Source organism: Aedes aegypti, chromosome 1, assembly GCF_002204515.2.
Source record: "Aedes aegypti strain LVP_AGWG chromosome 1, AaegL5.0 Primary Assembly, whole genome shotgun sequence".
NCBI classification, from domain to species: domain Eukaryota; kingdom Metazoa; phylum Arthropoda; class Insecta; order Diptera; family Culicidae; genus Aedes; species Aedes aegypti.
In genome coordinates, this window is record NC_035107.1 from 254,480,246 (window position 1) to 254,497,191 (window position 16,946).

General features: G+C 38.6%; 1 protein-coding gene across 12 annotated transcripts in view; it reads right to left on the reverse strand.

Annotated features, from left to right (window-relative positions):
* Positions 1 to 13,775: 13,775 nt before the first annotated feature.
* Positions 13,776 to 16,946, reverse strand: part of LOC5576365 (bone morphogenetic protein 1) — a 540,800-nt gene continuing 537,629 nt past the window's right edge. For 11 of the 12 annotated variants that reach the window (XM_021837569.1, XM_021837567.1, XM_021837558.1 and 8 more), the window contains one exon: positions 13,776 to 16,235. In XM_021837569.1, coding sequence (XP_021693261.1) covers positions 16,009 to 16,235 — 227 coding nt within the window. In that variant the 3' untranslated portion in view covers positions 13,776 to 16,008. The remainder of the gene's footprint in view (positions 16,236 to 16,946) is intronic. The other variant, XM_021837570.1, reaches the window with a different exon arrangement.

Here is a 16,946-nt window from a genome sequence, read left to right on the forward strand (position 1 = left end):
TAGTCACCAACAGCAAGTGATCAATCGATCACGTTATCAGCTTAAACAAATGTTGAAATTTTACTTCACGATTTTCGTAGGAATTATAGGATTGATTTAAGCTTGTAGAAAGTTCAAATTTTAAACAGAGTGTTGATGAAGAACAGGTGCTCCGCGCAACAATTTAATTTAAAAAAGTGCTCCGCGAGCCAAAAAGGCTGAAAACCCCTGTTCTAAAGTGCCAGAATGAAGTGTTGTGCTTGTGGGGAGCACTTGAAGATGGGATGGAAGGTCATTACTTCGCGTTCGTGCTTTACTCCTGCTTATCTTAAAAGTTATATACAATAACCGACCCTAAGTTTAACATCGAAATTAACAGTTGCAAATACAATAATCGTTCTGAGTTCACTAACATGTCGTCGCGTTAATTTTATCATAATGATCTTTTATCTACATCCGTCGAACCATTCTGAATGGCCGTTGTGAGAATATCACCAAGAACTTCTCACATGCATTAAAGCTGAATTGTCCTACATTGAAACATTGAGGTTTTCGCTCTTTTGGATTCATTTTTTGTTGGTCGTCCTCAGTATTGTTGAGATGTCCTGAATGCCGCACATGGCGTACAGTGATCATTGCCATGGAGTTTCTCGTAAGCTGCATGGGGATTGTTATCATGGGAATCCAAAGAGCGAATTTTCTATGATCTCATTGTAGGCCAATACAGCAATAAAGCATGTAACAATCACTAACTTTTCTTCTCTCTTTATCCTTGTTTTCATATCTAACCCGCCATTACAACGAGGAAAAATCCATTGGAGAGGAAAGACATGGCAGCGTATTGGCCGAGAAAAGTTAAGTATCATGTTTTTGTAAATATTCTTATTACTGATTGCAAGGTGAATCAGATTAACTAAATTTTAAACTAATAACAAACTTGTTCCACAGAGCTATTTACAAAACACCACCCAAAATCCCTCCTTTCTCATATCCTTAGGCAAAACACTTCACTACCGCTATATGTATGACTGATTCATGTTCTTTTGACCTTGCATCATTCATACGTGTATTGGAAGTCAAGAGTAGAAGCAAAACTTAAAGAACCTTCTGGTCAAAGATGTTGCGTTGTGTGGTTTGCCATTGGTGATGTGAAGCAACAAGATTGATACTTCGACTCCGGAGCAACCACCCACATGGCGTGTGTGGGAACGAACTTTGAAAGCAAGCAAGAATTGGGTCCTAAAATTTTTGATAAAATCTAATTTTTATTTAACAACACGAAAGAGCATGTTACTTCAACTACTTTAGCAATTTTTCCCGCTCAAATAACGGCTATATCATGTTAAAACTTTAATTTAAAAATTGGGTCCATAAATGAACCTTGACACTTGTGATCATGTTTGACGTTAGCTTAGTCGACAAAAACACCACAGGGGTTTCCGTTTTAACACTGGGGTTGTTCCTATCTGACATTTCGGAAAGGACCCGGAAAACAAAATACACTCGAAATTTGAGTTTAAGCCAAGGGGTGTGACAAAATCTAAAATAACATAAAAAAATATTTATTGGACTTACACTAACGGAAAACATTGAAAAATTGAGTAGACATGTGTTTTTGGCCTAAACTTAAGCATTTGGCACTAAAATCGGGACAGGGCTTTAGGACCCTATTGGCGTTTCATATTGGGACAGCGAACAAGGGAAGCATGTGCTCGAAGGCGAAAGGAACTGTCAATTTGGTGTGACGTTGCCGTGCAAGATGTGCTGGACTTCGGGAAGTAGAAGCTGGTCTTGTTTGAGCTTGTTTCGCGGACACGCGGTTTTTGGAAAAACAGAAAGTTTTAATATTCTTGATTGAAGTGGTGGAATTGTTCATGATTATATTGATTATTTAAGTTTCGCGTTTTTTTAATATATCCATTAACTTTTATTATCTTTGAATTCAGAAATCTTAGAGAAAAAAAAATAATCAGCTAGAATAGGTTAGGTTTAATTTTAGTGATAAGTGGTGTAAATATAGGTTAAGTTTTAGTGGATGAGCTCAAGTGATAGTGAGTTTTTGGAGTTTGAGGACCAAGATGGTGTAAACCAGGACTCATTCCCAGGTAAGAACGACATAAAAGACGGATTAATGAAATGTGGAGTTAGACGGAAGTTGGAAGAAATTATCGAAAGTCAAAAAGCAAAAACCTGTCAGGTTGACAAAGGAACGGAAATGGTACAACGAATGACGAACAATCTGACAAACAAAATGAACGTCGATGGGACAGAAGAAAATGAAACAGACAAACTGAATGAAGCAACTGGAATGGAAAACAGAAGGAATATGAAAAAGGACCCGAAAACAAACAAGTACACGACCCGAGAAAACTGTATCAAGAATACGACAGACACAGTTTTCTTCATTGAGAGGGAAAATCCAAATGACAAACCAGTGCACACGATGGAAATGGCCAAAACTCTTCATAATATTGGAATAAAAAACTACAAGGAATTGAAATTCGCAGGACAAGGACGATACAGAATTTCTTTCAATCGACCGAGAGACGCAGAGGATTTGATTAATTCAAAACTACTGACCGAAGAATTCAAATTCAAGACATACGTACCTAACATGCTGAAGGAATCCGTAGGTATCGTTAGGAATGTCCCCCCTTCACTGACCGACGATGAAACAACATCCAGACCGGAGGCAAAAAGAAAATTACGAAAGTGGAACGAATCAAAAGGATGAAGGACGAAAAATTGATACCGACGTACACAATCAAAATTTTTGTTGCGGGACAAGAACTACCTGAAAATGTTGCTATTTACGGGGTAGCGGCGATGGTGGAAGCTTACATCTTCCCCATAAAAATGTGTAGTAAGTGCTGGCGCTATGGACACAGGCAAAAATCATGTAAGAGTAGGAATGACCGCTGCGAAAACTGTGGTCTTGAACATGACAAGCAGACATGCACGAATCCGACTAATTGCTATCACTGCAAACAGACGCGCAGAGTGACGGACAAAAATTGCCCGTAAAGGATTCGCCAAGACAAGATTCGTTACGTTATGGCTAATGAGAGACTGACCTTCATCGATGCATCAAATAAATTCCCAAAACCATAGCAACTACAAGGCAGACTGGAATCATTGAAGTACAACAGCGCGACAGCCCGAAGGTTAATATCACTGTTTAGTTCTGCAGATTTGTGCTTTTGAAAATTTAGAAAAAGTTTAAATTAATTTTCACCTTATGTTGCTTTCGAAGTTAAGGTGCATGACTTAACAAAGTTTTAACAAGTCTGTCAAATCCTCGATCATTAATGGAACATCGGATATTCTTACGAAAACGTTCAATATTTGGACTAACATTTTATAATTGAATGGTTGATAACATTTTTTCGGGGAAAATTTGTATGGGACAGTTTTAGCTTCAAAATTGTATTTTCTTGAATTTAGTGTGGAACACGCCCGACATAATATTTTGAAACTTTTTTGGTATGAAAGTTTTGTCGGGATACTTATCCTCGTTGAAAAATATCTGAGGAACATGCAACTCCAATAATAATCAAAATTTAAATACCATGATACAAAATTAAGAACATTACACGAATTTTATAAACATTATGATTAATTCCGTGAGTGCTGAACTTGTGATCAATCCATGCAAACACATTTATAAAGGCTTAAAAAGAATTATTTCGCTACAGACACTCGCTTAAATGTTCGAAATAAAAACAAAAATTCGAAAATTTTGTTAGGCAGTTGTACTGAAAGCGGTACAATTGCTTTGCCTAAGAATTTTGAAATATTTGACAAAAAATCGAATAAAGTTTCCTTTAGATGTCTAATATCCACAGTTAGGGTCTGAATTAAAAAAGGTTTTTTAAATCAAAAAAAAAATATTTTTGGATCAGATTTGAAAGATAATTGAAAATTATAGTGAAGATAAATAATAGTTAAACCTAAAATTTTCTCGAGCACAAATCTGAAGAATCGAACATCTATTTGAGATGGAAACTAGATCAAATAGTCACCAACAGCAAGTGATCAATCGATCACGTTATCAGCTTAAACAAATGTTGAAATTTTACTTCACGATTTTCGTAGGAATTATAGGATTGATTTAAGCTTGTAGAAAGTTCAAATTTTAAACAGAGTGTTGATGAAGAACAGGTGCTCCGCGCAACAATTTAATTTAAAAAAGTGCTCCGCGAGCCAAAAAGGCTGAAAACCCCTGGTCTAAAAAATGACATACGATGATGTCAAAATGTTGGCTGAAATGGACCGATACACTCAAAATAATCCACACGTCAAGGCTACGTGAAAACATACGTAGTTTTTTTCCATCGCACTTTTCACGTAGCACTTACGTGAATTATAGGTGACGATGAATGAACGCATGAACTCGCGAGCTTCATCCCTTTCACTGGTGTGTCCGGTAGTTGTTACGTGTTTTCTTCGTACGTTCTACAAATTGCATTAGTGGAGAGTAGGTGACATTCCAGTGTATTTTATCAAACATTATAGTTCACATCATGTTGTTTCTCGTTGATTTTCATCAATTGTTTCAAATTCAAGATAGTCAAAGTAAATTGAACTCAGATATAATTTTCTTAACTGCATTATTTATTGCACTGATGATATTTAATTCTCACATTTGGTGCAATGCTTCCATAGTGTAGAGATGGTCCGAGAAGCTGGTTCTTGCACGCGGGCGGGAGATGTTCTTATTAAAAACTCCATTGAATGAATCTATAGTTGTTATTTCATGGAAAATTGGAGGCTCGAGCAAATTTGTGTCATTTTGAACTTTACACGTAAGTCCGGTAGTCACTATCGGAAACATCCTGGCTGCAGCTTCTGTGAATTACGATTAAGATTTATGACGAAAAACAAATCAAAACAAAACAAAATCAATATTAGCAGACTTCAAGTGTTAACAATTTAAACATTTACTTACTTTTTCACCAAGTTGGATTAATGATCGGTTAAAATGTCGTTTACGGGTTTCGATCCGTCCGACACACAGTAGGATCACGGAGAAAAAAAATTGGTAGATACAACTAAACTTCACTTCGTTTCAACCAAAATCTTAGGTTGAAAATTGCACAAACATATTCTTAGTTCGATTTTACTATGTACGTTGGTTGCAACAAACTAAAATTTAAGGTAATTTTTTTAATGGAAATGTAGTTGGATTCAACCAAGTTTAGTTTGAAACAAACTAGAAATTTGTTGATTGATTTGACAGCTGGTTAAAACAACCAATATATTAGATTGTTTCAAACTAATAAAAGTGGTTTGAAAGAACAAAATTTCATTTTGAAATAAACAAGTTAATTGTTTGTTTTTACCAAAATCTCGGTAGGAAATTTTGCTTTGCATTGAATGAAAACTTAAAAATTGAAACAAAAATAATACGTTTACGGAAAACATAACTTTATTTGCTTTTTCAATACATAGCTATTAATCATCCATGTCGTCCGCTTGATCACTCCATTGACCCATGGCATGATATAGCAGTCCATTGCTCTTTTATGATTTCGATTAAGTGATTAATCCCCGGGGGAGAACGCGCAGGTTTCCGGAAAATATTATCTGTAAAATATATACACCGTTGCAGTTACATTACACTATGTATTTTTTCGGATTTTACCTTTGAGTTTTCCTTTAGAAAGACGAACGGAACTTCTCCCTAAGGAACTTCAGCAAAAAGATCCTGTAATAGAATTCAGTGACATAAAGATCAGTACACCCGGAAAGGGTTGTGGTAATGTTTAAACACTGCTTGGATAAATAAATAAATTATGCTTACCCGTACAGATATGTGGAACTGGTAATTTGTTGCTAATATTTGTTGATTATTTGATTAATTGATCGTTCAGAACTTTAATGCACTTCACGGCTAGTTTTTAAGATCGGTCTTGCAGCAGGTCGCTCCAATCTATAACAAAACAAACTGAATATTTGGTTTATTTCAAATCCTAAAAATCGTTGGTTACTGTTTCAAACAACATCATAGATTGTTTTAATCTTTCATTTCTGTTTGATTTTACGAAATCACTGAAAACATAAACAACCTAGCTTATGGCATAATCAAACTTTGTTTTGGTTGAAATAAACTAAAATTTTGATTTGATACAACCAAGATCAATGCTGAATCAAAATGAAAAATCTAGTTTGAAACATCATAATTCGTAAGGTTGATTTCAAAAATATTATGACTTTGTAACAACAAATTCATGATTACAAACAACCAAATTTCTAGTTTGAAAAACAACTAAATTTTTGGTTGTTTCAAACTAGTTTGATTTTTCTCGGTGATGGATACTGAATGAACACAACATTCAGCTGTCAAAATGAACGAGACTCTACGTACGAGATCATCACGTAGTAGTGATAGGGAATTTTAGTAGCACCTATTGACAGTTCATTTCATTTTGATCTATGTTCCAATGATTGTTACGTAGGTAAGGTAAATTCTTGAAAAATTCATTTTCCAGGTTCTACGTGATTTTTCACGTAGCCTTGACGTTTCGATTTTTTTGAGTGATAGGTCTGCGCCAAATCGAGAAGAAAGAAGAAAGAAAGAAAGATGTGCTGGAGGTACCTGACTTAGCGGCCAACCTGCTATCCGTGGGTAAGATTTGCGAAAAGGGCTTCAAGGTACTGTTCACCCAGGAAGGATGTCAAGTACTAACCCAAGACGGAGACGTTTTTGCATCGTGTGTGGCGGAGGTTTGTATCGGCTCAACCGACGGGAAGTGAACAGTGCGTGGCACAGGCGAATGGGGCACCTAAACAAGCAAGGTTTGAAGAAGCTCCAACAGTTGGCGGATGGAATCTAATTTGGCGGCATCCACAAATTACGTAACGCTGTAGGGGGAGGGGGAGAGTTGGCTCAATCGTTACAGCTCTTACAAAAAATTAAAATTCTTCATACAAAAAGGGAGGTGGAGGTGGTCAAATTTTTGGTCGACAGTGACTCCAGTCGAGTCGTTTTTGATCGACTCGACTTATAAAATAGGACCCTAAGCTAGAGGTGGTGCATGAGTTTAAGCGCAGCGGTCGGGAGCGCCGGTGTCCAGGCAAGCATAGTGATTACGTTTCGTACAGCACAAATACTCGCCAAAACGTTTCCGAACAGACCAACCCGATCCATGAAATGAGCGATCCAACCTGGTACAGTGAGGTACTGAAACGACCGGACCGGGGCCTATGAATAGAAGCTATGTGGCAGGAAATCAAAGCCCACGAGACCAATGGAACGTGGGAGCTTCAAGAACTACCGAAAGACTGGAAGGCCATCCGGAACAAGTGGGTGTTTACCACCAAACGAGGCATCGATGGGCAAATCGAGCGGTATAAGGCTCGCTTGGTTGTCAAGGGATGTTCGCAGAGACCGGGTATCGATTTCGAGGACGTTTACGCACCAGTCTTGAGGTACTCAACAATTCGGTACCTGATGGCGATGGCGCCCAAGCACGATTTGGAGTTCGATTAGATGGACGCAACTGCCTCTCTACAAGGCACATTGGGTGAAGAGGAGATATACGTGGAACAGCCCAAGGAATTCACCGTAGATTCAAAGATGGTCTGCAGACTGAAGAAGACAATGCACGAGTTGAAGCAATCCAGCCGGGTATGGAATCAGCAGCTGGATGCGGCCATTAGAGAATTTGGTCTGGAACGGTCGAAAGTGGATGCGTGCCTTTACTTCAAGATTGAAGGCGACACAATGCTGTTTTTGATAGTGTACGTGGACGATTTTCTGTGGTTCAGCAACCACAAGAAGCTGAAGATGGCCTTGAAGAAGTTCCTGTGTGGACGTTTCCGTATGACGGACCTCGGCGAGGCACAGTACTGCTTGAGCCTGCGGATTAGAAGAGATCGAGTTAAAGGTGAGTTGTATCTCGACCAGGAAAATTATATAGAAGCGATGCTGGAGAAGTTGCAAATGGCATATTGCTATGTCGTAGCAACGCCGTTTGAACCCGGATCGAGATTGGACAAGTCAATGTGTCCGAAAACGAAGGAAGAAGAAGACGACATGAAGAATGAAGCCATCGGAAGTTTGATGTACCTTTCCCAGGTTTCGAGACCCGACATTAGCTACGCTGTTCATGCAGTAAGCCAATACAGCAGCAATCCAGGATGGAAGCACTGGGTGGCGGTCAAACGAATTTTCCGATATCTACAAGGTATCGCTAGCAATTGTTTGTGCTATCGGAATAATGGAAATTCCAAAATAGGCGTCTACACAGATGCAGATTGGGGAGGAGACGTGGACACCAGGAAATCAACGACGGGCTATGTATTCTTGTTACAAGGTGGGGCCATTTCCTGGAACGTGAAGCATCAACCGACCGTTGGGCTATCATGCGAGGCCGAGTACATGGCAATGTAGAGGACCATTCAAGAAGCGTTGTGGTGGCACGGTATGCTGGAGCAGATTTTTGATAAGCGTAAGATGGATATCCTGTGTGACAATCAATCTGCGATCTGCGTTGCCAAGAACGGATCGTATAATCGAACGAAGCACGTGGATATACGATATCACTTCGTGCACGATTCGCTGGAGAATGGTGTGATCGAGCTAAAGTACGTCAACACCAAACAACAAGCTGCCGACGGTTTTACCAAACCTATTGGCACTCCTGAAACTGAAGGCGCTGAAGTTACAAATAGGCATCGAGGATTAGAGAGGAGTATCGAAGTAATCCATATTTAAGAAGACCGCGTTTGGTGTTCCCGCATTTGATATTTGCGTTTCAACCGCACAAACAATCAGCAATACAATCAAATCTTCCTTACTCGATGGTAAAATGGTATTCGAAAAAGTTGCAGCTGATAGATGTATCTAATGGTATCACTACAGTACAAACTCTTAAGGGCACCTGGGAAAACATTCATCTGAGGAACGATTCAAGAACAGTTTTAGCTTTCGGTAGCAAATAAAACGCAAGTATTTGTCGAAAAAACACTTTTCTTTTTTTAAATCATTATCTTATATTTTCGTTAACTCACGTTATTGATTCTTAAAATTACAGTTTTCCATCCCTTCCTTCATTTATTAATTAATATCAAAATGAGTTCTATACTCTTAACATTTTTCAGTTTTTTTTTTACTATTTTCCAGATGTTTTCTCCGTTTTTATTATTTTTTGCTGTTATTTTATAATTTATGTAACAGTTTATTTTTTATTATAACAAACAACATTAGGAATTACTTTTACTTGTTTTCATTTATTTTTCTTTGCCTTTAGATGATGCCAACCGATCGCACCAGGCGTGTCCGCATTTTCCGAGTCATTTGACTGTTTTAAAAAATCACTTTTTGTTTACGAAAAGTAGCTTGAGTGTTTATGTATGTATGTGTGGTTGGTTCTATTCCATATTCGTTGCCTATGCCCGATTCAAGGCGGGATTCGATACCTCTATCAACAAATCCATCAACAATGCGCGTTCGTGGCGGACCACACTTGGTGCGATCTTTTCGTTTGTGTTTTCTTGGCTTTGGATGTTTGACAAAAACGTGGATTTGCCATGTGATGTGAGCGCGTACACGTTTTTGAAGGTTTTTTTCAGCTTCGATCCCCTCCATACAGGGTGGGAGAAAATGTTCGAACGTGGGAATTTCGTGCACGGAAATTTGAAAATTATAATCTAAACTGTATGACTAATTGTCCCCGCTAGACAACTACCCTGTGTGCACGCACGGTTTTATATTGATTCAAAACAAATTATTGCCATTGGTTTAGGGTCTTTGGGGTTTCTAGGTTGGTATCAGATTAAAGCCCGATGGAAGAGGACGATCTGGAAGTAAATTGCTTTGGTTTTGCTAATGAAATAGGGTCAGTCTCCCCCATCCAGGATCGTACGGGGATCGGTTTTCGCTCCGAAGGTTGCCTTTCGTTTATACAGCTTTAGTTGCGTTACTTGTTTTCAAAAAATTCAACTACCACTCATTGGCTTACATATGGTTATTACTCCCAGGTTATTACGATTTCAATCGGTCGACAATCGAGGCTGGCTTTGGAATCATGTTCGGTAAGGAAACCGTTTCGACGAATCGTTTGCCGAAAGCCTTCTTTGATTTTAATAGGATTGTATAAAAATTATTCGTATTTTTCTAGTTGTTTTTTTTTTTTGTAATTTTTCTAGACTTTTTGAAACGTTTGGCTAAACAGTTTCCTTTTTGGGCTGCCTGCACACGCAAATATATGTAAGTATGGGTTTGTGATTGTGTTCGTATGTGCTAGTACTCCATGATTATGAATTTAGTTGGTATCTTCATGTGTGTTTTGATCATTTTTAAACACCATTGTGTTGACCCTTTCATTGTGTTAAATCTGTAATCTACTGTGTAATCTCATACGTTCAATGTTTTCATTTGCTAGTGTTGTTGTTTAGTAAAATTTTCAATATGTACTTTTGTATTATTTTATTAGGCAGTGATTATCAACTTGACACGCGTACAGGGCCGTTGTTTTGCAGTGCGCGACGATTCCGAAGCCTCCTCGATTACTGCGCCCCTGTCAGTTTGGGTGTATTGTTTATTTATTGGGTTGCGCTAAAAAACTGACATTTAAAACACAGAAACCCGTCCAAATCCTTAATGTTTGTTCGGATTTGGCTTGTTGTTTTATTTTTGTATGTCCGCAGTTGTGACTTCAGTTCTCCGACAGGATTTAGTTACCATTTCCGCTGTTTCTGTCACTTTTTCGTTTCTGTTTAACAAACATTCAATCCTAGGTGTTTAAATCTTGGGGGCTGTTTACCTATAACTTTGTCGTTTGCGCGTATGTTTGTGTGGAGAGTTTGATTAGTGAATGTTTGTGATTGTGTACCAGAGGTTACGATCGTGATAAGAATCACTGAGTAAGTGTGGCAAAATCGTTAGTTAATATTTTCCAAGAGTTTTTGAAAAAAAGTTTACTAAACATTTTGGATTTTTAGGCATGAAATGGCCTTTATTTTTATTTAAATCATTCCCAACGTTTCGATCTAATTGTTGTGATCTTCTCCAGGGCTTGATTGTAACTAAAATTCAGTAAAAATCGATTTCTAAACTACCGAGCCAATTCAGCTGTTCTAATTTTGTCAAAACTTCAATGAATCGGTACTTCATTTTTTAGCATGAAATGGGGATTTGAGTACTAAGTTCTATTTGTAGACTTTAAGTGCCCAAATCTCGAAATAGTTCATTATCTTCACATTAGTTCTGTTCAATTACTCCGATTGAAGTCACTTGTAGTTGCTTTGACGGCTCCTACGTTTTGGTACTTTTCTGTGAGCAATTTTTTCGAATCACTGCACGATGGATCATCAAATCAACAAATCAATTCTAATTCAAAATTGTTTCCAAATTTCTTCCAATATATTCGCTGTTACAATTCGAGTGAAATATCGTATGGACGAGTTACGAGTTACGAGCTGAAAGAGTTTTTCTAGCATTTATTTAAGAAATAGTTTCTGAAATAAAGTTGACTCGAACCAAACTTGTTGATGAGAAGTAGATTACACTTGATTGGAATACTTTTGAAGCTACTCTTAGAGGTGTGCCAGACCATAATGTTCAGATTGTGAGTAAATCTAGCCTGAACAGGTCTGCTTCAAATCAGTTGATTTCCTTTCTGGTGGATATTTGTGTTAGTGTTTGTGACCATGTGTGAGAATGTGTTTTTTTTACTCAAAATAATACAAACCCTACTGGAAGATATCCGAGGGGAGGCTGTTTGGGCACGTCAGGAGTTAATCATCAATGTTAACTTCCTTTTCCCGATCAGCCTAGATAGCCGCGTAGTGTCGGTAGCGGTTGTTTCAACTGGCTAAGAATTAACACTATGGACTACCTGTTCCGGTGGTAAAAGTCCACCTCACAGGTGACCCCTAATTCATACGGCTTTAAGCTTACCGTGCCTAATGAATGGTTAGGGGGGTCTAAATAAAACCTAACCGCAAACGGAGCCTGTGGGGTACCAGGGCGCCCTCCACAGTATTGAGTCCTTCCTGTGCTACCCGGAGCAATGGTGCAGGTGACCTTGTGTTTCTCCGAGATAATCGGCTGCCCTTCTTCAGTCTCTATCCTGAGGCTTAATAAGGGTGGGATTATGAATATGTTGACATTTAATTTAAATTATCACCTATATGGATTCGCATTTTGCGTTTTACACAATGTATTCTGTGCTCTTTCGCCTTTGGCGACTTCAAACAGATACCGATCTGGTTTTTTCGTTGCTGGTCTTTTTCGTGCTGAGATTGCAAAAAGCTTAATCCTGCCTAGTTTGGGTAGTGGCTACGGCTAGGATAGCTTAGTTAGATCAATCTCCAGCATAAAATGTCAGCATCGATCAATCTTTGTAGAATCATGCAAATGGTACAGCTCAAGTGGCGCTAGTTCAAAAACCTTACTTTTGTGAACTTTTATCTAGGTAACCTAGTGGACCCAGTTTTTGCTACTTTCAGAAACATGAAATGGCATACTCGCGTGCCATGCCTCGTGCATGCGTGCTCGTTAATAGCGCTGACGTCGTTACACTCATTTCTGAGTTTACAACCAGAGATGTATGTGCTGTCACAATCTATGTTTCTGTATGTGACCTCAATAGAAAATACGTCTTTCGTTTTGTGGTGTATTTACCACATGATGAACCATCCCCAATGGATGATTTCAAACGAGTTGTCGTTCACTGCCTATGAAAAGGCCTTCTGCTGATTGTGGGCAGTGATGCTGATATTCATCACATCATCTGGAGCAGCTCAGATATCAATTTGAGAAGCTCCAGTCTGATGGAATGCTTAAGTAGTTCAAATCTTGGATTACTTATTGTAGGAAATCGCCTACATCTCTATATGAACATAAGAATGTAAATTCGCAGACTTTGCATTTGTTATACTCCACAAACTGTGAATTGGTTGTGATCAAATTCCATGGATTTTCTCCGTCCATTGGAAATCCTAGTGATTTGGATGTTCCCACTTCCGGTGAATTGGGACACAATTGTCCTTGCTTCGAGTGATCTCAAAATTGCTTGTCACTTTGCTTATAGGAAATGTTCCTCACAACTCCTTTCGCGGGACGAGTGGATGTCTGTACATTACTGAGCCACTCCAAAGGTGGCTAAGTATTTAACAAATCTGTCAAAGCAGAATTGCAGTCGCTTGGTTACAACCTTAACTGGCCACTGCTGACTCAACTATCACATGGCAAATATTCAGTGTGTTGATACATTTGTGTGTGATAGTTCTGATTCCGATTATGGAACTTCTTATCACCTGATATGTAACTGTCAAGTTCTCGCGTATTTGCGATTCCAATTACTTGGTAAACACTTATTAAGTGAAACTGATTTCAGTTACCTGAATCTTCAGGACCTTCTGTTATTCTCAACCCGCTGTGGTAATGAGCTATAGGTTCTCTTTACGCTCATGCGTTTTGCAGTGCCCTTTTTAGGGCGCTGTTCGAACCCATTGTGGTATGGAGCTACATGCTCTTAATTCGCTTATGCGATTTTCCCTCTTCAAGGGACCCCACTCCTATTTCCTCCCATCTTTCCCTTCCCTAGCCTCTCCCTTCGGGTAGATGATGAAATAGGCTCAAATATGGCGATGGCACAAATCTCCCAAATGGCGGGGAACGTGCCTCTGGAGCCGGCCTTCTGATACCTGATAGTGTTTGTGACCATGTGTGAGAATGTGTTTTTTTTACTCAAAATAATACAAACCCTACTGGAAGATATCCGAGGGGAGTCGCAGTTCCCTTTGACGTGTTTGTTTTCCTTTGCATTTGATTTATCTTCCATTGCGAGTTTGCATATGTGTGTTGTTGCTTTATTTTACCGTTTGTCCTTAGTTGCAATGTAGGTATCTGAAATGTGTTACTTTTGCGTGTGTTTTTGGTTTTTTTTTTGTGAGTATTACTTTTGCTTTATACTGACGAGGACGTACGTTTGTTGTTTGTGTCAGCCCTGCTTCCGAACGCATATGTATGTGTTTGTGTATAAGTAATTTTCTGTTTGGTTTACTATACATGTTGTCATCTATGTATGTGTGTTACCTATTCTTTGGACGCTCACTTTTTTGCAATAATATTCTTGGTTAACCTCACTTTCCTGCTTCTGGTAAATTAATAGTTGTTTTAGGTTTCTTTACACATTTATTACATGGTTAATTGTTATGCTTTACTTGTTCAGTTAGTTGTTGTTTATTGGCTCACTTTCTGTGTGCTGTGTTTTCGTTTTATTTTCTGTTTGCCTTCCTTTGGGTTTAACGGCTTCATTTAAATTTCCCTCTATTTGTTTTGACGGTCACTGTGACGTTACGGGGGTTATATAAAACTTGATTATTTCGACTAGTTGCACATTCTCTATCCAAGTTCGTCTTCGTTTGGTTATGGCATTACAGGGAAGATCATGGTAAGCGTAAACTTGAGTGATCATAATTGGTTTCTGTCTACTTCAGTGGTTAGTTCATTCCATGCGCTTACTTGAAAGAAACATTGAAACGATTACTTCGAGAAAATTGTTTACCCATAATAACAAACAAAAAACTTGAGACCATGTTCGCAAGTACTTTATTTCCGAAAAAAATTGAGCTTTATGTTTTAATGCATGTATTCTTGCCTCAGATTCTCCCCTCCCTCCCGTTTTTTTCTGTTTTAGTCGTTTTAATTAGTCTACACATCGTTATTTGTTTCTGTATCAATGTCTAATAACTACTTCGTACAAATATATAAAAAACAACTTTTCCCTTATTTGCTTACTCTACAAATTAATGCCCCATGTCTGTGTGTGAGTGTGTTTTATGATTTTCTTTCATACTTAGAGTGTCTCTACGATTTTTCTCACGAACGTGTGATTGTTTCTTTTTTCCTCTAATATCAATGAATGTTTGTTGTTTTGCTTGTTGTCATGTGTTCTTATGTGTGTTCGTGTCTGTCATTTCCATGTTTAATGTGACAGTGTAAATCGGTAATTTTTAAATATTTCCTAGTTTTTTTTTGTGTTTGTTTTTGGTTATCCGTTTACGCGTTTTTTCTCAATTGGTTTTTGTTTTTATTAAAAAGGATTTTCTTATAAAATGAACTATACAAATAAAACAACTTCACCACCTTTTCCGCGGTTTTCTATCTCTCTCCTCCTGTTTCTGTTTCATTTCTACCGCCACAGTTCTTTTCGGTTACCCCAATGACGTTAATAACTATGTTACAGTTATAGATCTACTATGCTCTGTAACGATTTCTCCTTTTGCACATTGGAAACCCTAAACTAAAATATAATGTATTGCGATTATTTATGAAATCTTTGTTTTTTCTTGTTTACTATACTTGTAATGTTTTTATTCCTTTATCGTTTGATTTGTGTGTTTATGAATTATTTACTCGACAGTATTGTGTTAATTCATAATTGGGATAAAAAATTGATTTACTGTTACCTTTTGTTCACTTTTAATTAAAATATTTAGTTTATCTAATGTTAGTTTTATCCTTGTGTCGTTATTGTTAATGCCTTGTTTATCTGCTCTGTCTTCGCTTGCTAGGGTACGAACGATAGCAGAAGATCTATGAGTCGATTACAACTCTTGCTGTTGCCGTACGAATTCCACGAACAATGGCGTCTAATAGTAAATAATTTTCAAATTATCAACTGCTGTGCCTGCCATAGCCGTATCTTGTTGTTCTTTCTGTAGTTGTTGTTGGTGGTGGTAGTGGTGCTGGTGCTGGTGATTGTTATGATAGTAGCTTTGCTGGTAATAGTTTCCGTATTCATCGTTGATGAGTTGGTGGCTTCGGATTGCTGGGGAGTTGCTGTCTTCGTTGATGTTGTTTCTAATGGTGCTCGTTAGTCGACGAGAGCTGTCGGCACTTGTGGCACTGCTGCTACCGAAACACAGCATAGCAAACAGCGAGGAGCAGTAATCGTACGGGTAATAGTAATAAAACGAGCAACAGTATTGTCCCCGGTAAAGGTGCTGACAGAAGCGGCAAATGCTGCAACGTTGGTAAAGTAGCCTCCTCGCCGTCGTCGGTCTCGCTCACCGCTATACACACTCGCCGTTGTCGTCGAAGCGGTCGCAGCTGTTCACAAACAGGTCATCATTCAGGTCGTCCGGATCCAGCAGGGTGTCGTTGATGCACACATGGGGCGGTACACTAACGGGTGGCAGTGGTGCCGGCGGGATCTGCATCGGTTCGCTATTGTTGATGCCGTGTAAACTGCCGGAAAGGCTACCACCGGCCTGCAGATGCCGCCTGCTGGAACCCAAACCTGGAAAGGGGAGATGATATACAACTAGGCTACTCTATTTGATACTGAATGTAATTCGTCGTTGACTTTTGTTGAATGCGTGCTTAGAGATGTCACTCGATATTGGAAACAGATCAGTTTGCCGTGAAAATGAGTCCCAAAACTATTCATTATCAACGATGTACGGTACCGACGCCCGCCTCAGTACATTCTAGCGCGATCAGATGTCATTAACGCATACGTAGCAAAACGTAGAATGACACAAACTGATGCCAAGACATTACCTGCCTGTTCCGTGATAACAAGCGTCGCATGAAACAGGTGGAATGCCAGGAGATGGGGTTCTCAAGAAACGTGGAAGCTTATCAGAAGTGTAATCGAAGCAATATGAGGTTTTCCTAGAGACACGTCAGTCGAGTTGGCATGAATTTCGTAGTCTAGGAAACCATGGCACTGTGTTTTATTTTCTCGTTTCCATGCGCTTTTTGAATAGCGCCCTAACCGTTGATTTTAGCGATATAGTTTGTTCGGAGAAGATTCTTGGTATATTAAAGCACAACTTTTGACACAAAAAATTTTGTGATCAATCCACCTAGCAGTGAGATAGAAAAACTATTTTTTCAAAACATTTAGATAGACATATGGTGTCTTCGGTAAAGTTGTAGAATTGGCAATTTGAAACAACTTTGTCGAAGACACGATTTTTCTATCTCTTATACTTTTTGAGATACA